This window comes from Salmo salar, chromosome ssa20 (assembly GCF_905237065.1).
Source record: "Salmo salar chromosome ssa20, Ssal_v3.1, whole genome shotgun sequence".
Lineage (NCBI taxonomy): Eukaryota > Metazoa > Chordata > Actinopteri > Salmoniformes > Salmonidae > Salmo > Salmo salar.
In genome coordinates this window covers 52,310,314-52,336,582 of record NC_059461.1, presented here as the reverse complement: position 1 = coordinate 52,336,582, position 26,269 = coordinate 52,310,314, and the positions used below count along the sequence as shown (strand labels likewise).

General features: G+C 42.8%; 2 protein-coding genes across 3 annotated transcripts in view; both read right to left on the bottom strand.

Moving 5' to 3' along the window:
* Positions 1–11,135, bottom strand: part of LOC106580772 (tumor necrosis factor alpha-induced protein 2) — a 37,723-nt gene extending 26,588 nt beyond the window's left edge. The window contains exons 1-2 of one of the 2 annotated variants that reach the window (XM_014162170.2): positions 10,971–11,135; positions 117–591 (exon numbers count right to left, since the gene is read on the bottom strand). In XM_014162170.2, the coding sequence (XP_014017645.2) occupies positions 117–571 (455 nt within the window). In that variant the 5' untranslated portion in view covers positions 572–591; positions 10,971–11,135. Of the gene's footprint in view, positions 1–116; positions 592–4,444; positions 4,753–10,970 lie in introns of those variants that run through there. The other variant, XM_014162169.2, reaches the window with a different exon arrangement.
* An 843-nt stretch (positions 11,136–11,978) lies between these two features.
* LOC106580771 (protein phosphatase 1 regulatory subunit 14A) lies at positions 11,979–23,776 on the bottom strand. The gene is made up of 4 exons (XM_014162168.2): positions 23,484–23,776; positions 15,599–15,679; positions 15,367–15,396; positions 11,979–14,708 (listed from the first exon to the last, which is right to left on the bottom strand). Exons 1-4 carry the CDS (start codon positions 23,679–23,681, stop codon positions 14,574–14,576), a joined length of 444 nt encoding a protein of 147 aa, XP_014017643.1. The 5' UTR covers positions 23,682–23,776; the 3' UTR covers positions 11,979–14,573.
* Positions 23,777–26,269: the final 2,493 nt, after the last annotated feature.

Below are 26,269 nucleotides of genomic sequence, written 5' to 3'. Positions count from 1 at the left end.
TGTGCAGAGAAGAGGTGGAGTTAAGGGTTAAGGGGTTATGTTATAGGAGATGTGGGCTGAGCGCAACATCATCTACTAAGCCACTCCTCAACAGCTTTTCTCTACACCTCTCGTACCTGAGTAAGCTTCCCTCTGAGCTCCGTCGGCCCTTCTTCTTCTTCTCTGAGGTGGGGGTGCTTGCTACAGACCCCTGAGGGGAAGGGGTGGCAGTGCCCTTACTGCGGCCTGACATACGGAGTCCCTTGCCCAGCTTGCCCAGAGTCTTCAGCGGGGAGACGCCTCGGATGCGGTCCAGGGTGCCCTTGAACGAACTCTTCCCGCCACGTCTCTCCTCGTTCGCCTCGTTCTCATCCTCCTCGTCCTCGAAGGGGTTACGGTCTCGTGGCGCGCCCCCGTCCAGGAGTGAGTTCGCCTGAGCCCATTTCTCATTGTCACTGGGCTCCTCAAAGGCGCTGGATTTCAGGTTCAGGCTCATTTTGCGAAGGATCAGCTCGCCACGCGTGTTCTCTAACTCCCCGTTCACCCTGCTGCCTCCCTTCAGCCGCACTGGGAGGTTTTTGAGGATGGGCATGCTTCCACTTGGGGTTTAAACTAAGGAACAGAGAGGGAGAGAGCGAGGGAGAGGAAGAGATGTGGAATGATTACATAGGACCTCTTCCAAGAGATGCTTCCATTAAATTGGACCTGAATGAAACTGATAGCACAGTATGTCACACATCTTTCTTTGTTCATTTTAGTAGGCTACCTAATAACATTTTGTCTGATACAGCTAACGATACAGCTAACTCAGATATACAGTTTAAGATAACAGTCATCTGTTCACCCAATGTTATCGCCCTACCCTTGTGTCAGGTAATGGGAGAGTTCAGATATAGGATGGTTATCAGCAATCATTAATCATCTTTAAAGAGAGAGTCATCTGATAAAACATTAACAGGTAACCTTCTGCCTTACCACCCAAACAGGAATCACCATGGAAACCCCAACCCTGCTTCCGTTTGGGTGGGAAGACGGTTGTGAATAGATGTGCTATGCTATCATGGTCATGTGGCTGAGGTCCAGGATCTGGGCCTATTTTATTAGGTTTCAGATCCTTGTTCTACTTGTTTATGCGCTACAGTCTTTGATGCCCTTTGACCCTTTTCAAGAAAACATGTTTGTCCCTCTTCATGGGCTTCCTGCCACACCGAGCACCCTGGGATATTTACAGCTGGTGACAAGGGGAAGGGACAACGCTGAATCACTTCCTCCTTATGTGTATGTGTGTGCTCAACAAGCTTTGGGAAAATGAAGGAGACCGCTATTTCCGTGCCCTTATTTTGGGGAAATTGAAAGTGACCTCTGAGAACATTTGAGTGGAAAGTCCTGAATTGATCACTTGAAAACTCAAGAGACCTCTGCTCACCAGTTTACAATGTTCTCCTTCCTACTCCTACTGATACCTGATACAAACATAAAAAGTATTGATTTTGTTCTAATGAATAAAAATTCCTTGATGAATTCTGGGTAAACTATAAACTAAGTCAAACATTATGAATGATACGCTTGGATATAGCATATTCTAAAACACATTCCATATTAGATGAAAAAAATTACTTGATTTATGATGTTTCACAATAACGTGAATGGCCTTACACAAATTATTATGGTCAGGGCATTTTAAATTCCTAAAGAAGACCTATTGTTTTGTAGCTTCCCTAAGTGTTTTAGAATGACAGGGCTTCTGGATGCTTTTTCCATGTGGATAGCTGGGCATTCAAGGTTTCCATGTACAATCAGAGAGCCAACCTTCAGGGGAACCATACTGAGAATATTGTGATATTGTATAGGATCTTTATACACAGCTGAACTTATTTAGACCAGGTCGCCGGCTTGGAAAAAGACCCACCTGTCTAGAGAGGGGAAGTAACCATGGGGCAAAGGAAACTGCTACGACTGAAACATACAACTGATGACTGGTTTGTGGCAAGGGATATTATATAACAGTGAACCCTATCATTTTTGTTTACACAACATGAACTTAGCCTATACAATGGCTATATAAGTCCAATAGATGTGACCGAATAGGCCTGTACATGAATCTGGTTATAAATGTGTTATTACACACCCTTACTAATGAAGTTAGATCTTGTCCATTTGGTTCCAGAAAACGCATATGATCAAACAACAAGAAGCAAGCGCAACTAGCGGCATGACAAGGAAACAAAAAAGATAGCGAATAGTTCTGCAAAGCAAATGATAGGCCTATCCTTGACCTTTAGTAGTCAACACAAAGCCTCATGAACAATGGCTTTCTAAATTCACAGACATCAACATGAAACGTGATGTTGACAACCCGAGTTACATAAGCATGTGGCATTGCAGACAGTTGGTGACACCAGCGACACGGATGTCTGATAAGCTTATGAGAGCGGCTGTAACAAGTGGTCCCGTGGACAGCCCTCCCTGTTGTTTATCCCATGCTCTCCCACACCTCCTCATCTACTCAGCTACTAAAGCCACACTGCAATTCCTGCTCTAATTATAACCTAATCAGAGCTGCCATTATGAAAGCAGCGGTTAGATCACTGGGGGAGATACGGGGACCACTTTCCCAGACTAACTCCACTTCCTGTCTCGTCCAGGACCAAGTAGCAGACAAAAGGGACAGGTCCCCATTGGTCCCCTCCTCTCCACCTCTCCAACAGGCCAACAGCACAACTCACCAGCCAGGCCAGACATCTCTGTTTCGTTAACACACACTATCGAGGGTCTCATCTCTCTTGACACAGATAAACTTAAAAAGCTTGTACATTATGTCCTTCTGGATTGGCTGGATATGTATGATGCCAATGTGTTGTTTTTTAGCCATATCAACAAATAACACTATTTAATCTCATGTCTTGAATAGGCCTACACTCAGGCTTGACCTCCAGCTATTTAACATTTTAGAGACTTAGAAAAAGGCTTAGAATAAGTTTGAACTGTTGAACTGAACACAATAGTGTGTAATTAAAGACTTCACTTGGTCCAAAGTCCCCTCTCTGCAGACATCTTGTCTCTTCAGAAGGGAGAGAGTGGGCATCAGGCTACTGCAGAGAGGCCAGGCCTGCCGTCAAGATGTGGCAGATATGAGGGGCTCCGCTGCGGCTCCATTCTGGCCCAAGGCCACTCACTGAAGGCAGTGGTTAGAGGACAGGCCCAATATTGTTGGAAGGGTCCCAAATACATACGGTCTTGTATAACTTTCCTTGAGGACAGAAGCTGTTCTGAGAGTGACAGTGTAATGGAGACTGGCGACATGGGTAGGTGAATCCAATAAAACATATTAGCAGCATAGGAAATACCTGTATGAGTAAGTACGATTACTTTAGAAAGGCTGCTTTTTTTCTCAATTATTTCCTCATCTATGAGGTAAAATGTATCAACATGTGATTTCGCCCTTCAACGTCCTTGATTGGCCAGATTTCATCTCAATCAAGGCTTCCAATCTCAGTGTTGGCTTTGAACAATGAGCTCTAATACCTTGCCAATCATCAGGATCATATTAAAGGATGAAGCAAAGCAGTTCACTATCATATCAGCATTGCTCAGTTGCTGCAACAGTTAACACAATGGCTATGCGTGCCCTACAAGACTTCTGCAAAGATTGTGTTTTTTCCATGACACTTCCCTTATTTCAACATATTTAGGGCAGTAAATTGTTAACTGACACAGGGCTGGCTGTGAGCAGAGCTAAATGGGGGGAAGGGGGTAGATCTAAAGGGGGGGATTTTCTTCTGCAGGAAGTTTTGGGATTTTCTTCTGCAGGAATAAAATATGTCACAGTCAGCTCATTTAGAGTTCAGTTCTCCTGAGAGCACAGAGGAATAAATCATGAATCTCTTGAAAATGCTTGAGTTTATAAAGAGAGTTAATAAATCATATTTATTCGACAAAGGTTTGGCCTGAGTTGTCTCAGAATGAATATGATTTATTAACTGATCAGGTTAGTCTCTAACGCAGAACCCTGAGCTTGACTCTCTTTAGAAACTCAAGCATTTTCTAGAGATTCAGGAATGAGTTACATCCCTTAACTAGCTACAGATTGTAACACCAGATAATGTGTAATAAGTGTTCAATTGTCTATTATTACAATCTGTAGCTAATCCCAGACCAGAGTTTGTCATAGGCTACTGCCACAAAAATATAACACAAATGCTAAAAATCGGAGATGATCTCTGCAAATACCTTTCAATTAAAGACCCCCCAAAATATAGCACTTTATGTTTCATCATACACAACATAACAACACTGAAACGAATTCATACAATAGCAACGTCTAAATGTGTCACATTTCCCTAGACATTACTGTTTGTAGGTTAATGCCATTTGTCAATGTCATCAGTGTCAGTCTATTAGTGACAAAATCATAATGAATATCCAATATAAAACTGAGAAACACACAACAGATTAATCTACTTACATGATTCATGATTAGTCGCTAATTAAAAACATGCACCAAAAATACAAATAAAAGTGAAATCCTTGAGCTTGTCAAAATCAAGATAAGGTCGTCTCGTCAGGTGAGAGACTGCTGCGCTCAGTGCGCTGCGGAAAGTTCCATAAAGCTTCCACCCTTTATTTTCTGTGGGCTGGATTCTGGACTCCTCGCCTATCGCTGTCACTCGCAGCAGCCGCGTTGGCATCGCGCAAAAAGGCATTGACAACTGTGCGACTGAAGTCTCCAGAGTTGCTGTTAGAATCAAGTTCCTAAGTTTTATCTTACAGACTTGTAATGCCACTTTCCATTAAAATAGTATACATCCGCGCAATGGAAGAAAAAATATAGATGGGATTCCCCTTGAATTTCCAATTAGGTGCTACAGTAGACTACCAGTACCTGTCACATTATGACCCAGGATCAGCCAATATCATGAGCTTCTGGCAATCATCCCAACTGATGATTTATTAGGAATGTAGACAGTTTATTCACGAAAGAGATGCAGTATGAAATGTTATGTGTTATGCATTACATTATTGTGTTATGCAAGCCTACCTATCATGATGAGCATTGATGGCAATATTCAATGACGGATATTGTAGGGTAGGTGTTGTCATAGAGTTAGAATTTAATCCTAACAGGCTCCCTACACATATTTTTCCAAAAGAAAATGTCCGTTAACCTCCACAGGATTGGTGGGTCCCCGCTGGACAGTTGAGCTAACGTAGGCTAATGTGATTAGCATGAGATTGTAAGTAACAAGAAAATTGACCAGATATTGTCAGAAAGCTTAAATTCTTGTTAATCTAACTGCGCTGTCCAATTTACAGTAGCTATTACAGTGAAAGAATAACATGCAATTGTTTGAGGAGAGTGCACAGTTATGAACTTGAAAATGTATGAATAAACCAATTAGACACATTTGGGCAGTCCCGATACAAAATTTGGAACAGAAATGCAATGGTTCATTGGATCAGCCTAAAACTTTGTACATTCACTGCTGCCATCTAGTGGCCAAAATCTAAACTGCGCCTGGGCTGGAATAATACATTATGGCCTTTCTCTTGCATTTAAAAGATGATGGTACAAAAAAACTACAAAATAACGCATGTTTTTTTCTTTGTATTATCTCTTACTAGATCTAATGTGTTATATTCCCCTACATTCATTTAACATTTCCACAAACTTCAAAGTGTTTCCTTTCAAATGGTATCAAGCATATGCATATCCTTGCTTCAGGTCCTGAGCTACAGGCAGTTAGATTTGGGTATGTCATTTTAGGCGAAAATTGAAAAATAACGGGCGGATCCTTTAAGATTGAACATAAAAGTTCACCTTGTGCCTTGTGAACGAATGGGGCACACCCCTCAACAGGTCAATGCCCTGTCTCTGCCCTTCTCTCTAGCCTCACTGGCCTGTAAGTTGTCCAGAACAAACGGCCTCAGCACGCGCTGAAAGGAAGTCACTCAAATACAAATCAGTTCACTCTCAAAAAGACAATAGGAGTTGTGTACGAGTGCGTCTCGGCGGGATACATTTTATTTGTGGCAGCCAATAAGGACGCCATTGTTTGGAGCCGTGTTGGACGAAGCACCCCAGACAACATAAACCCCCGTTTTCCTCGCAATTCTGGCACCCAATATAAACATTGAGAAATCAGTTTGAGCCTGGGAGGCTGAGAGTACTGTAAACAATTGGGTAAAGCTTAGCCGCTGATGTATTGATGCATAAACAAAAGGATGGTCCGGAGAGTACCCTTTCAGCCTGGCTGACCTGGTAAACCATCTTAACATTCTACAAAGTTATGTCATTGGGGCAAGTCAGAGAGTCTAATACGCATTCATTACAAATATTTACTCTCCATAGCTGGTGGACACTTTAGAACAATCTAAAAGAAAAAGAAACGCACACCTATTAAGGCGAGGTGCTGGCTAGCGGAGTAGAAAACTTGAAAATAAGGGAGAGCTCAGATGCATCTGAGCTCCTAGAGTGTGCAGCTCTCCCTTATTTTCAAGGACACTTTAGAACAGCAATAGTTTCTTATAAGTGTTTTTTTGCACAACACTCACCAAACAAGCATCAACCTTTTAGGGATTTTGACTTTGAAAATGGATGGTGATACTGATTAACCTGGGCTGCCGCCGGACACAGACTCTGAACCGAAATAATGAGTGGCACCACCTTGGCTAAAGCAGTTGGCCTTCAGTTCTGGACAGTTGTGTACTCAGTTACCCCACCTCGCATAGTGCCAAGTCATGGTGGAATGCCATTATGCACAATAACTTATTAGTCAGGACCAATGAGTTGCATGAATATACACTACAGCAGGGGTGTCAAACTCATTCCATGGAGGGCCTGGTGTATGCGGGTTGAGAGTACTGCATGGATGAGAGTTGGAATGAAAGATATCATCTTTGCCACTTTTCAGCATTCCATTGAGTCAGTCCCCGCACGTCCTGTCCCAAACAGCCCGAACTAATCAATTACAGAGCAGCGATTGGATCTGTCTGAGTGGAAGCACTGTGAGCACACCACTAGTCAGGTCTGTTCCTGTTGATTGCCATGGGGGTGGTGAGAGGGACAGGAAACATGGCTCCTGGCAGCACATCTAAGGCCTGCCGTGAATACAGAGTGGCTATTTCACTGTGTGCCTTGGCTTCTATATGGAGGAGCCTGCAATTGGAGTGTATTTCAGGCTTTAGGGAACAGGAAATAGCAACACATAAGATTGCCTTCTTCATTGTTAAGTGCAACATTCTCTCTCTGTCTCTCCATCCTTTTCCCCAAGCTGTCACCACAGTCCACCTTGGCAGCGTTTCAACGGTTTCGCAACGGCCCCCAGCAGACCTGTTGGTTCATGTTGGATCCTAAAGGGCCAGATGTACTATTATTTTGGTTTTAGATAGTGACTTATCTTCAGGACATCTTCCTGACTGCGGAAGATAGGTAACAGAATGAGGGTAGTTCTAGTTGCTCAATACTTTTGTTGTAGAAGTTCTACCACTGAAGTTGAGGAATTCCTAAACGAACAAGATTATATAACTTTCACATTCTCAAAGTCTGCATAAATGGGCAGGTAACATTTTGCTACTGATAAGCTATAAGATACTAAAAACCAATCCAATCAGGACATTTTTGTTGTTTGTTGCCATGGTTATGTAACATTCCCCAATGCAGCACATGTGTGTGGGGTCAACGGGGGGCGCTCCAATCATAGCCTGCCTGCATCCTGTACTGATCGCCCCACACGGGCCACAGGAAGCCCCCTCGGAGCACCTCTACCACCCCTCACTGAGTGAAGGGCCCCTATTGAATGCCCTCGGTTCATCAGTCTCAGTGCATCAATCTGTCCCCTGTCCCACTCAAACACACACAGCCAACAGCACAGGAGGAATTAAGGTTATCCTTTATTTGCGCTGACTGCAGTAAGTAGCATCCTGGTGCTTTCACGATTCACCCATCTAGGGAGCGGATAGACGTCAAACTCGTTCCTTGACCGGAAGTGGTTTAGAGTATTCTAATTCAATGCTAATTCAGGTGGACGGAGCAGGAAGGTAGCCAGCCAATCACTCAGCAGGCGAGTCATTTGTAATGTAGACTGTAGAAATAAGAGGATAAAAAAGATATCTCACAGAACAATTTTTGTCACCAAAGGGTGTGCTGTAATGGCTTGATGACAAACATAATTATGTACAGTATACTCACACACATCCCATGTTTCTCTCTCTGCCTCAGGTTTTCCTTCCTGAGTTAAACTCTTTTGTAATCATGACATTGGTTCCGCTGACCTTGGCAACATGGCCATGATGTCCTTAGTTTGGCAGGCCTTATTGTTGACAATTAAGTTGCTCTTTGTTTGTCACGTTTGTATTGCTTGCTTTTGTTTACTGGTTATAGTACACTGTGAAAATAGAAAGTCTCAAAACACCATGATTGTGTAATGAAACCATGAAAAGTAATGCCTCTAAGCTGAGATCTGGTGTTTGGAGCGTGCTGGAATGTAAACCCAATGAACAGTACCAGTCAAAAGTTTGGACACACCTACTCATTCAAGGGTTTTTCTTTATTTTTACTATTTTCTACATTGTAGAATAATAGTGAAGACATCAAAACTATGAAATAACACATATGGAATCATGTAGTAACCAAAAAAGTGTGAAACAAATCTAAATATATTTTATATTTGAGATTCTTCAAAGTAGCCACCCTTTGCATTGATGACAGCTTTGCACACTCTTGGCATTCTCCTTCAAGTTGGTGGCAGCTCAGTTGCCACTAGTTTTGGGCATTACAAAGCAATTCATTTTAACTGTGTAGCTATCCACTTAACACACTTTATAGCCTGAACACATTGTATTATCTCTCATAAGGTACTGTGACTGCTATATATACTGCATTACTGTACTGACTACAGCATTATGTTATATCACACCATGTAGCATCATTTAGGCTAGACAGAAATTCTTACATTATACGTTTTGAAGTACTGGTCAGATCGTTCAATGTTAAAATCCTTAGTGGGAATAGGTCTTGTTCTCTTGAACTGTCCTAACTTTAATTGTCTAGGTGTACCTGTGCCCACAGTTGTATTAAGGAGTGAATAATGGGGGCCTTGGTTGCATGATTTCCCGTTATGAGACATCTCACAAGAAGGCTTATACTGGCCACTGTACATTGCACTGTAGGCTTATATTAAGCTACTGTTCATATGTTGCATCTTTAGACGTTGTCATTGTTGCTCTAATATTTATAGAAAAAGTTATTGAGATTTTCCTGTGACTGTGCGTGCGTCACAAACATGCAGGGATAAACAATACAGACAACAGAGATTCCCTGAAGGACACTCAGATAACCATCAATGACTCATCAGATTGGTACTCCCTCAACACTGGACATGTGGTCAGCGGTCAGTGGAATTCAAATGTGCTTCACCGCATCAAACAAGGATTTTATACCATTGAAACATTGATTAAAACGGCACCGAAGTTAGAGCTTCACCCACGAAATTCTGTGGGAAAAAATGACAATGTACTCTTCACATTTCATCCATAAAACATGATAAAAACAGCCAACAGATGAACAGCTGTGGATAGTCCACTATGTGGGCTGTTTCTAGAAGGAATAAAGTTAAGCAAATCTGCTCTGTATGTACAGTGCATTCAGAAGGTCATCAGACCCCTTGACTTTTTCCACATTTTGTTACGTTACAGCCTTATTCTAAAATTGATTCAATAGTTTTTTCCCTCCTCATCAATCTACAGACAATACCCCATAATGACAAAGCATTAACAGGCTTTTAGAAATTATTGCAAATTTAATTAAAATAAAAAACTGAAATATGACATTTACATAAGTATTCAGACCCTTTACTCAGTACTTGGTTGAAGCACCTTTGGCAGCGATTACAGCTTGGGTATGACGCTACAAGCTTGGCACACCTGTATTTGGCTGTGTGCTTAGAGTTGTTGTCCTTTTGGAAAGTGACCGCTATTAGATGTTCCAGAACCCCAGTCTGAGGTTCTGAGCGCTCTGGAGCAGGTTTTCATCAAGGAGCTCTCTGTACTTTGCTCCATTCATCTTTTCAGAGTGACCATCGGGTTCTTGGTCACCTCCCTGACCAAGGCGTTTCTCCCCCGATTGCTCAGTTTGGCCGGGTGGCCAGCACTAGCAAGAGTTTTGGTGGTTCCAAACTTCTTCCATTTAAGAATGATGGAGGCCACTGTTTTCCCGGTGACCTTCAATGCTGCAGAAATTTTTTGGTACCCTTCCCCAGATCTGTACCTCGACACAATCTTGTCTCGGTGCTCTACTGACAATCCCTTCGACATCATGGCTTGGTTTTTGCTCTGACATGCACTGTCAACTGTGGGACCTTATATAGACAGGTGTATAAATTAGCAAACATTACTAAAAACCTGTTTTCAATTTGTCTTTATGGGGTATTGTGTGGAGATTGATGAGGATTTTTTATTTTATTTAATCTATTTTAGAATAAGACTGTAACAACAAAATGTGGAAAAAGGGAAGGGGTCTGAATACTTTCCGAAATGCACTGTATATTCATGTAGTTATCTATGCATGGCTTTTCCTGATCCACAAGGCTCCAAAGCCTGTCTGTATTATAAGTGCTGCAATACATGCTAACAAAATACTGATCTTGGCAGAAGTTGTATTTAAATAATGTTATTCTATAGGCCCTAGTAGAGACACAACAGCAGCCAGATAAATATTCCATAAAGACTACACATGAAACAACAGTGATATACTGTATGACTCTGAAGAAAGCAAACAGAATGTTATCCACTGAATACTGCCGCTCACTGGTCTCTCATTGGTCTCCGCTCTGACCAATACGGAACTCAAGCCCTGCTCTCTATGAGTGGGTGAGGACACATGCTTCTGAGGGGAGCTCTGACTGGACCCAACCAAACCAGGGGCACCTGGACAACATGAAACTGAGATGAGAAGTCTTAAATGGCTCCACCCGGGCCCAGAGTCCAGCTCTTACCTTGTTATGCTGTTAAGAAGAAGATCCCTGTGGTTCTCACAGCAGTGGCATCCCTGGCCACACGGGCAATGTAGCTGGTCGAAGTGGGTGTGTGAGTGGCTGTGTTCTCGTAGGTCCGACAGCTCAGAAGTAATGCCTGCTTCTCTGTTCCAGAGGCTCGTCTGGACTCCGGGGCTGGCGTTGGCCATTTCCTGGCTATAGCAAAAGATGCTTTTTCCTGAGGAAGCGGGCCATCCCATTTTTGCCCCCCCATCCCTGCCTCCTCCTCCACAGCGAGCTACAGGCCCCTCAGGGAGAGAGGCTGATTATACTAATTGCCTTTGGAGAGGGAGGGGGGAGGGGGGGGGGCTATTGTGGCTAGACTTTCATTTAGTTTCTTAATTTGTTTGTTTGTTTTAGACCCATATGTATATTGAATCCCCCCACCTCATAGAGATTATCTATTTTAAGTAATCTACCATAGGCAACCCCCTATGCCCTATCCACCGGATCTAGGATTTGTTTTGGAGTATTCTCCCGTTACCTAGTTGTTTTGAACTTTGTTTATGAACGTATTCTGCACTGAACACACCTACACACGGATGTGGTCATAGAGTTCATGTGTACGCTCTTTGTTTGAGGCCCATGTTTGTTTATGTGCTTTGAGCATCTGTGAGACTTTAGGATGTATTGATGCTGTGGAACAATGCACTTGGGATTCTAACCCTTTACTGTATACTGTTTGTCCAGCCTACATAATACCCTTAGTCTTTTGGAGCATGAATCGTCAACCTTTTGAGTAGTGTAAAAATATTTTGGGGGGATTTACTCTCATTTTAACATTCTGTCATAAAGAGCACATGTTCAACTTCATAAAAAGTGTTTTTCCATCTCAAGAGGTTAAATGTAGTACTATAGTAAATACCTACTAAGAAACAGGGTTGATGAGTTCATCTTAAAACAGAGGTAAATCCCCTTGTGACGGGGGAATGGAAGTTTGTTGTGCGCAACAGGGAGAGGCGATTGAAATTAAGCTTAACAATTTGTATTTTATTATTTCTTTTTACATTTACAGCCTGTCTAACTATGGGTAACAGGGTTGACATCTTATGTTCGACCAGCTCATTTTCCCACCACAAAACACCAGAACATAGCCAAAATTAGTAGAACCAGCTCACCTGCTTTTACTCTATGGTTTGACTATTAGATGTTCAATGTTTATTTTGCTAAAACATTTTTTTTTTAAAGGAATAGTTTCACCACATAAAAACGAGAGTTCAGTTCACGTTACAGGGTTGACTTTAAAATGAGGTAGACATAAATGATTCACTAATCACATTAAATAAATCGTCATTTTCAGAAATGGCTTTGACTTTGTCTAAGCAGCAAAATACAACGATGATGAAAATTTGGGAGAAATGTGCAGATTAAGTGGGTTAAAATCTTCCTAGAAGTCACAGAGGGTGCACGGAGGGACATGTCAAAATGCTGAATTTTTACACTTTAGCAAGTCTTAATTAAAAAAAATCTGATTTTAAATAGGAATAATGTATCTAGTCTGTATTAAAAGGGCACATTTATTAATATAACAGGCTTTTAAAATGCAATAGTCGTGCACAATTTCTACTTCAAATATCAAAGGGACGCAAAAGGCAATCATTTTGTGGAACGACACTTACAAGGTCTAAATGCATACGCATACCAAACCATCATGTCAACAGGGAAAGTTCACTTCACAAGTCCATCTGATTCCATGATCATGACACACGAAGACATTTCTAAATGTGCACCTTACAGACCAGAAGTCCTTAATGCCGGGTGGAATTTGTCATGTTTACTTCACAAACATAGACAAAGGTGTGTTGAGCCTGGTTGGTCTGTGGTGGAACAGCGGAGCTTCAGCAACAAACAGACATATACATACACAGAGCGTTTTTTTGAGCAACGGAAAATTCCACAGAAAATTGTTAAATTGAGACTAATGTCCGTAGCATGATGCTGAGCTAAAAGGAGATGCGGCATGATGTACTACAGTACCCATAATGCTCTGTAAGCGTATCTGGTTGTATCTTACTAAAGACGTTCCTGAAGCGGACTCTATGGTGTCCTTAATATAATGAGAAAGGAAATGTTGACTTGTGTTCTCCTGCCATCTACAGGTTATTCCAATGAACCATGACAGTCTGTCAGATTAGATAGTATTGGATTGGTTTGAGCAAGAGTTCATACTGTAGGATTGCTATGATAAAGTTACGGGTGCTTGAAAAATCTGACCCGTCTGATATTACATGCATCCTCGGGCTGACACTTAAGTTCGCATCATATAGGCTACTACCTACCTACCTACCTACCTACCCTCAGTCACACCCTAGCAATCTATTTACAATGATGGTAAATGGGTTGATCCCTATGGGATTAAATAAACACCCTGTTTGTCAAATGTGTGTAGAGTAGACTGTCATGCCCAAAATGTAATGTTGTTGTAAATTACTCAGTACATTTAACCAGAAGAGGGCGCTGTTTATCCATACGACTCAGCATTCTTTTTTTTATTTTTGTTAACACGGGCCTTCTCTATGGTACAGCAGCATGTAAAGACAGCCTCGAATCTATAAAACACTATGCTGGTAATGATTCAAAGTTACTCTAGGAAACATTGAATTCAAAATGTATTTAAACCAATACAACCGAGATCTGCACATTTACAAACCGTGTTGAAACTCATGTAAAAAAAAAAAAAACATTGTGTACCTGAGGTGGCACATAGGAGCACAGTAAAGCAGTTGGGTTTTTATCCTTTAGCTGACTGAAAATCCTCTACAGATATACAAACACTTTGGTAAGAAATGAATTACGTGGTTTTCCTGACAGCTTAAATGATCCTTAATAGCTAGTCTAAACCGGCTTTCTGAGGGGCAGTTGACAACCTACCAAGCAACACTACTTGCTCTTCATAAACAATATCCTTTGTAGCTTTATCTATATGGTCATTAAAATGATTGGGAATATCACAACAATATTTCTCCCCTCATGAGCTATTGTCTCTTAACGTTACTGGATGCAGTTTGAAAATATGGTAGGCCTGCTTGTAGCGAGGAACCGTTGACTAACCCATTTGGGTATATGGAAGCTCTATAAAGTCTTTATTACCTTCAGACTGACATTGTTGGTTCTGGTTTATGAGCTAAACAGAATCAGAGGTGCATCTCACAACATAAGACACACCGACCAACAGTCGATACCCTAATGAGTTTTCCAAGAAAAGCAATTCATGGAAACACAGGACACAAGTAGCGGTAGCGACTCAACAGAGAGCAGCATGTTTCAAACATTTCAGACACGGAGTTAACGAAAATAAAACAGAATCCATTTGACATCGTAGAGGTACAAATGTTGCAGGGACTGCCTGTGCATTGTGGTTGTGTGTGTGGACAGAAGATAAGGTGTCTGCAAAGTTTGTGATAAGTTGTCCGATTCTGGCTAGCTGTTTGATGTGTATTTGACAGTGTGTAGAGCACAGTGTAAAGACCAGCAAGACCCCATGTTTTTCAGATGAGGTCCGTGGCATCGGGCTGAGGGATGGGGAGTCGGGTTCTGGGGTTGAAGGGTATCATAACAGGGCCTTCAGATCACCTCTCGGTCTGCAGAGTTTTGCCGGTTGGGGAAGATGTGTAGCTGGGGTTGTTCGATGCCATTGTTGTGGAGGTCCTCCTGTTTCTGCAGCCCGTGGAGTTTCAACACCAGCTCCTTGATGAAAACCTGTGTGTGCAGGGAAAAAGGGCAGGCGGTCAACATAAGAAACATGCTCAGAATGGACACAGTGAGAGGCAGTGACACACAGCGTTGGTAATGTTGAATAATTCACAGTGAAACAACAAGGAAACATGTTTCAGAGATATCACTTAATTTCGTGTGTATGATATCAATGTGTGTGTGTGTGGGGGGGGGTGGAGACAGGTTGAGTAATGCTGACCACGAAGGATACAGGGACAGTGTGAAAGAAAGACCTCGCATACAAGGGACAAGACTAGCATTGTCAGCTACTATATGTGGAGTCATCATTGGTTACTTCTGTTGTAGTACTTGAGTTTAAGACTTGGACTCAAGTCACAATTGTCATGAATTGTGACTCAACTGAGACTTGGTCCTTTTATAATGACATGGTCATAACCCTGTTCTCTGATTGGTCCCTTAATAATGACTTTGTAATCCTGTAATCAGATTGGTCCCTTCAATATGCTCTTTGATTGGCCCTTTCATAATGATATAGTCATAACTGCTCTCTGATTGGGTCCCTTCAGCGTGACATCATTCTGTATAGTCAGTCTCTGGACATAAATGGCATAAAAATACTACCCAAAACAATCTTAAAACACATTGTTAGATATTACCCTTTTATATAGATTACCTCACTTACCTCTGTGTTATTGCACGTGTGAAACATTTCCTGGAAAAAAATCCCCAGACCAAAGAAGATTTTAGTTCATCTGGCCAGCCTGCTGCTGAAACAATATATTTAAAACAGCAACCAAATCTACAGCCATTACTGTTATTCCCACAATCAAAACAGTACAACTTGTTCACACAGCTTTTAATTGATAAAATGATAAAGTCCACAGATGACTTTGCTAGTGAGTAGTACAGTTCACCTGGAGCCTGTGCGTTCTCTCCTCATCACTCTTCAGGTCTAACAGCTCGTCAATGTTCACCTCCTCTGGCATCTCCTCCTCCTGGGGACACAAGGTGACCGAGCATCAGTCAAACTGTAGGCATCCTCCACTACACTCTACCCAGGGCAGTATGTTAGGATACAACTATCACATAACCCATATGAAAAGGGACAGGCTCAGATACAAGCATATAATATATACGTCACTCGCAAAAAAATGACAAATCAGGTCTTGCCATGTTCTGAGTTGCGTGGGTGTTACAGACAGAGAGGAAGAGCTGTGCGTGTTTTTAGAGTGCAACTCACCATGAGATATTCAGAGACCCTGAAGCACTGCAGTGTGTGTGCGTGTAAGTGAGCGTCCATGGTGGCTGTTGAGTCAACATATGCATGATGCAGGATGCGTGGGCTGGCAGTTAAGGGCTAGGGATGATTTGGGGGGGGGACTAATATTTAGATGGCTGCGCTGTTTTGGGAATCGGTCAACAAAGTGCCTCCATAATCTTAGGATTTAGTTTCAGTAGGAACACTGCATGTGAGGAAATGCCTTTGAGGAGAAGAAGGGGGAAGGAAGGGGGGGGGATTAGAACCAGGCTACTAGTCTAGGTATGCTGTAAGGATGGAAGCCACCACCAAGGACAGACATTCTCCATCACAAATAATGAATACTATGCATTGTCACGGCTTTCTAAAATTGGTCATACTCAAACAGTGCCTTCAGCTCCCTCCAAGTCTCAGACGAAAGCAGAGACTATTTGCATAACAGTCTATGCACTTAATGATCTGTGAAAATGTCCCAAATGAACTACACTGAACAAAAATATAAAAATACATGCAACAATTTCAAAGAGTTTACTTCAGTTCAAATAAGGAAAAAAGAAAAATCAATCAATTAAAATAAATTCATTAGGCCATAATCTATGGATTTCACATGGCTGGGAATTCAGATACTGTATGTATCTGTTGGTCACAGATACAGTACCTTTAAAAAAAAAGGTAGGGGCGTGGATCAGAAAGAATAAAAAATAAAATCACTCAGTATCTGGTGTGACCACCATGTCTCATGCAGCACAACATCTCCTTCGCATAAAGTTGATCAGGCTGTTGATTGTGGCCTAAGGAATGTTGTCCCACTTCAATGGAAGTGCGAAGTTGCTGGATATGGGCATGAACTGGAATACGCTGTCGTACACATTGATCCAGAGCATCCCAAACATGCTCAATGGGTAACATGTCTAGTGAGTATGCAGGCCATGGAAGAACTGGGACATTTTCCAGCTTCCAGGAACTGTGTACAGATCCTCGCGACATGGGGCCGTGCATTATCACGCTGTAACAAGAGGTGATGGCGGCGGATGAATGGCACGACAATGGGCCTCAGGATCTCATTTACATGGCATTTTTGTGCATTGAAATTGCCATAAAAAAAACGCAATTGGGTTCATTGTCCATAGTTTATGCCTGCCCATAGCATAACCCCACCACCATGGGGCACTCTGTTTACAACGTTGACATCAGCAAACCGTTCACCGTGAAGAGCACACTTCTCCAGAGTGCCAGTGTCCATCGAAGGTGAGCATTTTCCCACTGAAGTCAGTTACGACACCAAACTGCAGTCAGGTCAAGACCCTGGTAAGGATGAGCACACAGATGAGCGTCCCGGAGACAGTTTCTGACGGTTTGTGCAGAAATGTTTTGGTTGTGTAAACCCAGTTTCATCAGCAGTCCGGGTGGCTGGTCTCAGACGATCCCGCAGGTGAAGCCAGATGGAGGTCCTGGGCTGGCATGGTTACACGTGGTCTGCGGTTGTGATGCCGGTTGGATGTACTGCCAAGTTCTCTAAAACGACATTGAAGGCAAAGTGGACTTTTATTGTCACCAGCACAAGGTGCATCTGTGTAATGACTTATTTTATATTTTATTTCAGTTCATGAAACATGGGACCAACACTCCACATGTTGTGTTTATATTTTTGTTCGGCATAAGATGTAGTCGCCCCAAACACACCCTGTTTTCAAACTACTTCTCTCATTCTGAACAGGAAAACATTCCACAATGGCTTTTGGCCAAACACTTACCAAGAGTCGCATGGTGAGATTCCACCTTATTTATTTTTCCCTTGTGGCAAGTCTGCGCACAAACAGCACATTCAAAGGGAATTATTAATGATGTGCTGCTATCAACATCGTGAGCCAAAAATGAACCCTGATCGTTTTTTTATTGCCCTTTTTGGTAATGCAAAGATTCTTTGAATAACAATATATGGAAATTGATGAAGACTGCAAATATCACTTTAGACTAGATGGGAGGCTGTCTTCAGAACCTAATCCAAACATCAACCACAGTACACAACAAAGACAGCTTGTGTGTGTGTGCGAGCGCACACACGCACGTGACATGTTGACTAGTGACACTCATGCAACAGGCCATAGGAGAGTTGTCTGACCTGAATGCTCAGCAGTAAGGTTAACCAGCCCCGTTGGGTCTGTCTGTGGGTGCCGTCGGGGCGGGGAGACTTAGTAAGTCGGATACCGGTAGTGTAAAGGTCCGTCCAGGCAGATCCAAGCAGTCCCTTCCTACCCAGGCATCCCTGACCTTTCTTTCAACTCCAAATGCCAATGAAATACTGTCTCATTCTGCCCACACACACAGGCATATATAAAAACAATTGTCACGTGAGCAAGTCCACAATCACTCTCATACCACACAGACAATGTAATACCTGGTGTTGTAATATACATATGCAATGAATCGACATGTGCACACCAGCAGATCTATTCCGTAATCTGGCAGGAGCTGGTAAAAAAAAAAATCTTAATTCAAACACTAACATCAAAAATGATTATTGTAATGCTCAACTCATGCTGGGCATAATGAGGCTCAGTAAGCAGCTAAAAATCACATTCCTGGCAGGGTTGAGTAAACACAGCCTCCATCGTGAGACAAACATGATGACTCAGGCCTGTCAGGATGCGTTAAGTCACTTTAGGCTGATGCAATTTATTTATTTATTTTTAAGAAATCGGGATTCAACTGCTTTCATTGTCCACGTCTGGATTTCACATTATGCATAGATCAAATGAGTTTTCTGTGAGGGGATGTGTGATGTCAGATGGGCTAATGTGTCCCATCCTTTTTTCCTATCTTACTTGTGCAGGAGGCTAATAGTAAAGGTGAGCAGACGGGTGCAGATACAGCCCTTTCAGGAAAAAAAAGTGCCCTTTTGTTTGGTGGCATAATTTATTTCGTCTGCGTTCTCTCGTAACTTTGAATGCAACGAATTGGCCATCAAAGTAGACCATCTCATAAACATATTGCTGCACTCTTCCTGCATACACGAGTGTGAAATTAATTCCACCAGTAGTAGGTTACAAGCAAAGACTAGTTCCCAAGCATAAATAACTGATTCATGTAGCCTACATTCGCGATGATCTGACGATAAAGCCCACCCCAGTATTTTCAGCAGTCGTTGATTTCCAGCAACGATCATTTAAAAAACTCCCTTTCATCTGTTGTTTTAGTTTAGCCTGCACTGTGTGACGACTGTGTTTTTAGCAGAACATTAAGGCCTGTTAGGGGCAGTACAATTCTATGAACGTAATTAAAAAGGTGAGAATGTAACACCAGCAACATTATCATATCTAGGTGGTACTTTGAAATGAGTACGGCTGGACCCTCACTCCTCTGTAGCAGAGACAGAGAAAGAAAATGGGAGCGAGTCATTCCACCCAGTTTCACATCAGTCGAGGGCTCGAAAGGCAGCAATTTAGTCCACATCACTTCCAGGCCAGTGGGTTGAGGTTAATGTGTTTTTTGTTTGCTTGGGTACTCTGGATGATAGTCCACCGGTCCCTGTGTCAGTGTCCAGCTGTGCACCTGTGTCCGTGTGTGTGTAATGTTTTCCATAGCCAACACCCTGACACAGTAAGTGGTCTGTCTCACACTGGTGACAAAAGAAATCTGGGTCAAAATACCCCGTCAGGTTGAACTGAAGACTAACGTAAAGTAAATGCATTCATAAGGGAAGCGACCACGCTTTAAAAATGCACATGAATTTCCATAACCCATTGAGGTGGAAGGTCATAATTCATAAAATAATTGAAACCAATCAATATACACATAAAACATTCAGCCTCAATACATTTCACTGATGATGAGCCATTTTACAGGACTGACAAATGATTAGAAATGTCTCATCATTAAAGTCATTGTTGTGGGTCAGGTTGTGTACACCATGTTAACCCTCAACTGTTGAGTTTACTTGGAGCCTGCGGTATTGACAGACGCTTATCTGGCTTGACTCAAGTTTCCAAACCACCATTTCCTCCAACCCCCTTTCATTCTACCATTGCATATCCTGCGACAGGCTGACTGCTAAATGCAGACCCACTACAATATCTATTTACCCCTAATACAGTACACTAACATGTCATTTCCAGATTCATGATTGGTCTTCTCCGTTTAATATTCATATCCTCGTTACTGCCTGTGTGACATGCCATTACATGTTTCCTCTCTTCTACCGTTTCTCACACCTTCTCTCTAGGCCATCCCCTGCTGTCAACTCCTAACAAGTCCTTCCTATTCAAAACATGATCAGCATAACTAGTTTCCACCAGGTGTGTTCCCACAGTTACTTACTGCTACAGCAGATAGATTCTACACCTGCATTGCTTGCTGTTTGGGGTTTTAGGCTGGGTTTCTGTACAGCACTTTGAGATATCAGCTGATGTAAGAAGGGCTTTATAAATACATTTGATTAATATGATCTAGTACAGGGGTGCGAAACCTGCAGACACTCGTCCCGCCGTGGAACGAGTTTGACACGTGATCTAGTATTAATTACAACAGTATTAGCATGTGGGCAGAGCACTACCAAAATGTATCAGTAAAAAAAAAAAAGATGGTTTAGTGCCGTCAGTGAAATCATGGTTATTGATTGGGTGGTTGACTTTATTTCAAAGTAAAAACCATAATGATTGAGATATATGATCGGCACAGATTTCCAAGAGGTTCTCGCTACACCAGGAAATGGGCCTGTTCATCAGGAGATTGATGACCGTTTCATCTACATAGGCATGCAAATGAAATGCATTTCCATTAGGTTATTCATTTATCACTAAATTGTGGGCAGATGTTCTGGTTCAAGACATTCACAATTACGTGACATTATGTGATTTATATATTTGATGAATCTTATGAGATTAAGTTCCATGTCGTCGACAAATTGCATTCGTCGGGGAACCAGCTGTTATAGATCAGTTACAATAGATATTTCACCTCCATTAGATATTTATTGTTCCTACAAAAGTAAACAATTGCACTCTAAAAACCTTAGTTCACCGATGTTTTCCTCTCCCAGTTTGCAGTGGTAAATTGCATAACAACTGGCTGTCACATCTGTGTGGCTTAGTGGGCAGTGACGACTCAATAGAATGGTTATAAATGGCTGGGTGTCGGGGTGGGTACTAAAGATGAAAAGACCTCGAGCCTCGCAGACAATCACACAGATAGCAGAACACTGCGGGGGGGTCTTAATCTGGGCCTCCGATTGAGCGTTGATAGAGTGTTGATAGAGTGTTGATAGAGCGTCGATACGAGACTAATTGCCCAAGCAATGCTTTGAGCTTCGACAACAGGCTCTGTGATGGGGGGAGGTATTCTCTTTGTGCTATTTGGTGACATATGGGACCTTCACTTCCTCCAACCCCCCCATCCTCCCATTCATAAGAATCACCCCAGGAGACAAAGATGTCATCAATCAATAACTGGGATAGTTAGTGTCCATTCAGGCCTGGTCAAGGGGTTTTCCCGTTGCAGGGGCAGCCAGTGTGGGCTTTGGTCTAGGAGGAAATTGGTATGGGGGAAATCTTATTACGCCATCATTACACATGCCTGTTCCACTATCAGCACAGCAATTAACTCATTAACAAAAGATATAAAGCTGTGGCCATGTGTTTGTGAGAAAGCATAAACATAAAAAGCATCCACAAGAAACAGAATGGTACACTAGGTCAAATTGTCATGAACACTAAATGGGATCAAAAGCTATATTTATATATTCTCTATTCTTTCAGTGGTTGTAGAGAGACCCTATAAAAAATATGACGGCTCACTAATGCAGTTTTTACTGTCATTGTATGTGTCAGGTGGTGGTCTTTGCAGAAGACACATTGTTTTTAATACCATGTTTCATTACTATGTTATAAATTGGATGTCGAGAGTAGATGCTGAAGAAAAAGAAGGGGAAAAAAACACTCAGAAGGCTGTGGACTCAAATAGGTCTCAACACATCATACAAACAGAATTTGACACAGGCCGTCCAATTTCTATAGTTAAATACATTCTGAGCAGGAGATGGTCGTGTCTGATGGAGAGATTATTGGTATGGAACCCCAACATCTGTACCATAACACTGACCCCATCCCTACATCAACCATCCTCCTCAACCCTGCTCAGACTCCACCATGCAGTGCCTTGGCCCAACGCCCACCAACATTCTTTAGCGGCCCATGCCCTCGCTGGTGATGCCACACACCGCACCTGGTCCCCCAGGATCCTCCTGTTGTGTCAGCCAGAAGCCATAAACCCTCAAAGGCTGTCCATGTTAAGCAACAAGCGACAAGCCACTGACCAGTTATGTTTCTGGGAGCACTTTCAATGGGACCTCTGATCTTTCCCATGTCACCCCTGGCAAAGAGACAGACCTTCCCACTCACAGGGAGTATACTGACCCCTCCATGTCTTCCAATGACTGTCCATCCCCTTACAACAGGAAGGGAACAACATGAAGGGAATTTACCATATTTACTTTTGTATTTTGCCTTGGGTGCCAAGTCTATTTTTGTGCTAGGTCTTTACACTCTTTGCTAATATGAGGAAGCATGCCAGGCAGGTGTATAACACCTTGGCTGGTGCTCTTCCTACAGCAGAATAAACCTGTTCAACTGTGGTGTGTGAAGTGTGATAGATATTTGTTCAGCTAATAAAATACACAGAAGACACCCTCATTTCCTTAATGACTGTAGAGAAGGATGACATGCTTACAACATTGATGCCATAGGCTAACAAGGGTGTAAAGGGAAAACAAAGCTTGTCATGGTTAACCTTATTGTCCTCTGCACGTACTCCATGGCCTTGCTAATAATAGCTTTGTAGATAATTCTAATCCCACTTCTTCTGGCGACAGAGAAATGTTTGCTTTTATTATTAACTAAAGGACAAGTGTCCAGTCAATAGTGTCTGATAAGAAAACACATGCACAATACTATTCATCTGGATTTGATGAGACCATGAATTTACCAATATGACAGCCAGTGTTGACTAGACAGTCAAAACACTAGAAGGCATCCATCTACACATTATTGATTCATCGAATGTCAAGCAGACAGGGCGCAAGGAGACAAGGCAGCCAACCCCCCCATGTAAAATGGATTAACGTCGCAGCCACATCCCATATGTTAAGGGACACGAGGCAGTACGATCTCTGAAAAACAGACTTAATGACATTCTGTGAATAGTTGTATTTACATATCTCGAGGAGACTGAAAATACGCCATTGCTGCGTAACCGCTCACATTATGACTATTATGTTTCCAAATGCGCCGAACCAATATATTCATTATAGCGATTAAGTCCCACTGAAGAGTGATGTGCCACGCTACAATGAATTTCGTCCACCGAAGCTGCTGCCAAAGTCGCTTTATGTCATTCAGTGGACACTGATGCTAAGATGAATAATTGTTATTGCGTAAAACCCGTTTTGTATTCTTACAATAAGTCAAATAAACGTTTCCCATTGGTATGTGACTGTATGCGTAGCCTATCAATAGAGATCAGTTTCACTTCAAATAGATGGGACTCACCCTGCCCACATAGAGCTCGTCCAGACTACAGTCAATCCACTTCTCCACATCCAAGCGCCTTTGGAGCTCCTTTCTGTTGTACTTTACCGTGACCCGTGCTTGCCTCTTCTGCAAGCTAAGCCCCGGGTCCCTACCTGGACCCCTACTCGGGGAATGGACCTTGTTGTTACATCTCCTCCCGACCCGGTTCGCTGCCATATCGACTTCGGATCACAGACACGTGCAAACGGTGGCTAGCGAGTGGAAGAGGTGCGCTATCATTGGCAATAGTAGGGCACTGCTGGAGAACTCGGCTATGGGTCCTAGTGCCACACCTATACCGGTCCGGGAAACAGTTGTGCGCCGAGGGCAACGTCATAAGTATTTAATTGAACTTAGCTCTGTACAATTGTGTCTATAAGGAAGTTCTACACTTTCTGAATTGTGTGATAATCATTTACAAAGCAAAAACCTACAGGACAGTAGCTCTCCAGGAACAGGGTTGGAGAGCCCTGAACTAGTGGGTTGCAGATTCAAATCCAATGTCAGACGGAAAGAATGATGGTCAAGAGTGGGCCAGCAACGGGAGAGTTACTGGCATCAGTGTCCTAAATGCCATCTCCTGCCGTTGTGCCCTTGAGCAAGGCACCTAAAACTGTGCAGGCGCTCCACTGTGGCTGTCCTCTGCTCCAACCTTTGAGTGCGTCTGTCTTTGTCATACTTTTTCTTGCTCTTGACTGCACTCTAGTGGGGTGACATACCATGTACCTGTAGTGGAGTGATGTTGTTCCCCTAGATTATGCACTAAATTGCGCACAAGGACAGTTCAAGTAGGCCAGGTCAAGAGGGGATGTTAATAAGTTAATAACAATAATAATAATTCAATGTGTTTTCTTTATTTAATTACAGCAGCATAGTTAATGTTATTTTTCGGTGTACAAACATTTTTTGATATCTATATTGTAAATACACCTAATTGTAAAAGTTTGTATATTTTGGTTTGGTCCATCGCGGGTTATCCGTACTTACATACCCTTTTATCGTTCTCTTTTGCCGGACCTTCAGCTAGCAAAGTGCCCGAGAGCTGTGACTGCACCGAGGGCTAACATATTGTGTGTTGTCTCTTCGTGTGCAGGTCGAATAAAAATGATTCTACCAACAGAATTCCAGTTGTGGCAGTGTCCTAAATAAAAATACACAACGCAGAACGAACAACGCTACAAACTGGTGCCGTGACCTGCCGACTGGTCAGCTCAAGCCGACCCCCGGGAGCTGTGCATGTGGCTGAGGCGCACGACCTGCGCATGCGCATTTGTTGATGGTTTGCTGTAAGCTAATATATACTGTGAACAGTGAATGTGAGTGTAGCATACTCATTAGATACAGGTATTCGTGCTTATTTGTATGTTTTTGATGAATTTGTTTATTGCAATTTTTTTTGGGATTTGAATGCAGTAAATTACATTGTATTTTAGTGCTCTGTTGAGCCATGGAAGACTCTCAAGTCCACAAATTTAGTTATGCTGGGGATTTTAGTGTGGGTAGAGGGAGGGGTGTCCTTGCATTTACACCACTTGTACAGTCAGCTCCTGGGAGTAGAGCGTTTGCTAGTCCTGAGTTTGCAAGCGCTGGGAGGGGTAGGCTGTTTGTTCCACCTGACCAGGGTATCCCACCTCTGTCTTTTGATGTACCGTCATCCACAGTCCTCAGTGATAATGGGACGCCTCCGAGTCAGCTTAGTGACATTATTAAGCAGATTGGTTCAGAGATAGGTGAATCTATCAGAGCGAGTTTACTGCAGTCTGGGGTTTCAAGTCTTGCTCCTGCCTGCCCCCCTCACCAACCCCAGCAGTTTCCCCTGCCTGAGCAGTGTGGGTCAACCTTTATTGATGCGTCCAAGCTGAATCTGGTTGTGAAGTCCGATGTTAGTCCTCCACCTTTCTTTAGGGGTGATGGCTCAGATAAGTACTCTGTCCTGGAGTGGGAGGAGTTAATGGGAGTCTACTTAGAGAAGAGGGGTTACACTGGGTCTGAGAATGTTGGGGAGGTGATGTCTAGGCTCATGGGGAGGGCACGCGATGTGACCAAAGTCTGGATGTGTAACAACCCTGTTGTCACAGATGTTAAGGCGGTGTTCAGTGTTCTCAAGCAACACTTTGGGGATACTGTCTGCTCAGGTATGCCATTAGCTGATTTCTATTCAATCAAACCATATGCTAATGAGGGTCCAATAGATTTCTGGATTAGGCTTAACAAAGCTGCAGAGGCAGCCAAACAGTACCTTGTGAGTGAGGGCAGGACCCTACCCAATGAGTGCTCAGAGTTGGCAGTCATGTTTGTACGCAACTGTCCTGATAAAGAGTTGGCCCAAGTGTTCAAGAGCAAACCCCTTCGTGACTGGACAGCCAGTGAGGTACAGAATCAGTTGGATGAACTGTTAAGGGAACGTAAAGCATGTAGAACACAACTTTCACAGCAGGTGGCTGCCGTCTTTGACTCCCCCCAGGAGGGAGTGGGTCCTGTGAACAGACCTAAGGTGTCATCCTTTTCTCAATGTGGCCGTGAACCAGACCAGGCACCATCTATATCTGAGGGTGAGACATTAGAGAAGGTTTTGACTTTCTTAGAGAAGGCTCTGGTCAGCAATACTCAGTCTGTGAACAGAGGGCCCCGTAAACAGTTCCACAAACGTCAGCGTGAGTGCGCCGTCTGTGGAAGCACTAATCACTGGACCAAAGCTCACTGTCAGATGCACCAGCTGTGCTTCAAGTGCTTCTCTCCGGGCCACATGAGCTTTGACTGTAGTG

What these genes read in the sequence shown, in the direction of transcription:
- LOC106580771 (XM_014162168.2), bottom strand. Translation starts at nt 23,681, where the DNA reads ATGGCAGCGAACCGGGTCGGGAGGAGATGTAACAACAAGGTCCATTCC. An exon ending in ACGAGCTCTATGTGGGCAGG is followed by an intron (nt 15,680 to 23,483) that starts GTGAGTCCCATC and finishes TTGTGTCCCCAG; the next exon opens with GAGGAGGAGATGCCAGAGGA. An exon ending in ACACGTGCAATAACACAGAG is followed by an intron (nt 14,709 to 15,366) that starts GTAAGTGAGGTA and finishes CTGCACACACAG; the next exon opens with GTTTTCATCAAGGAGCTGGT.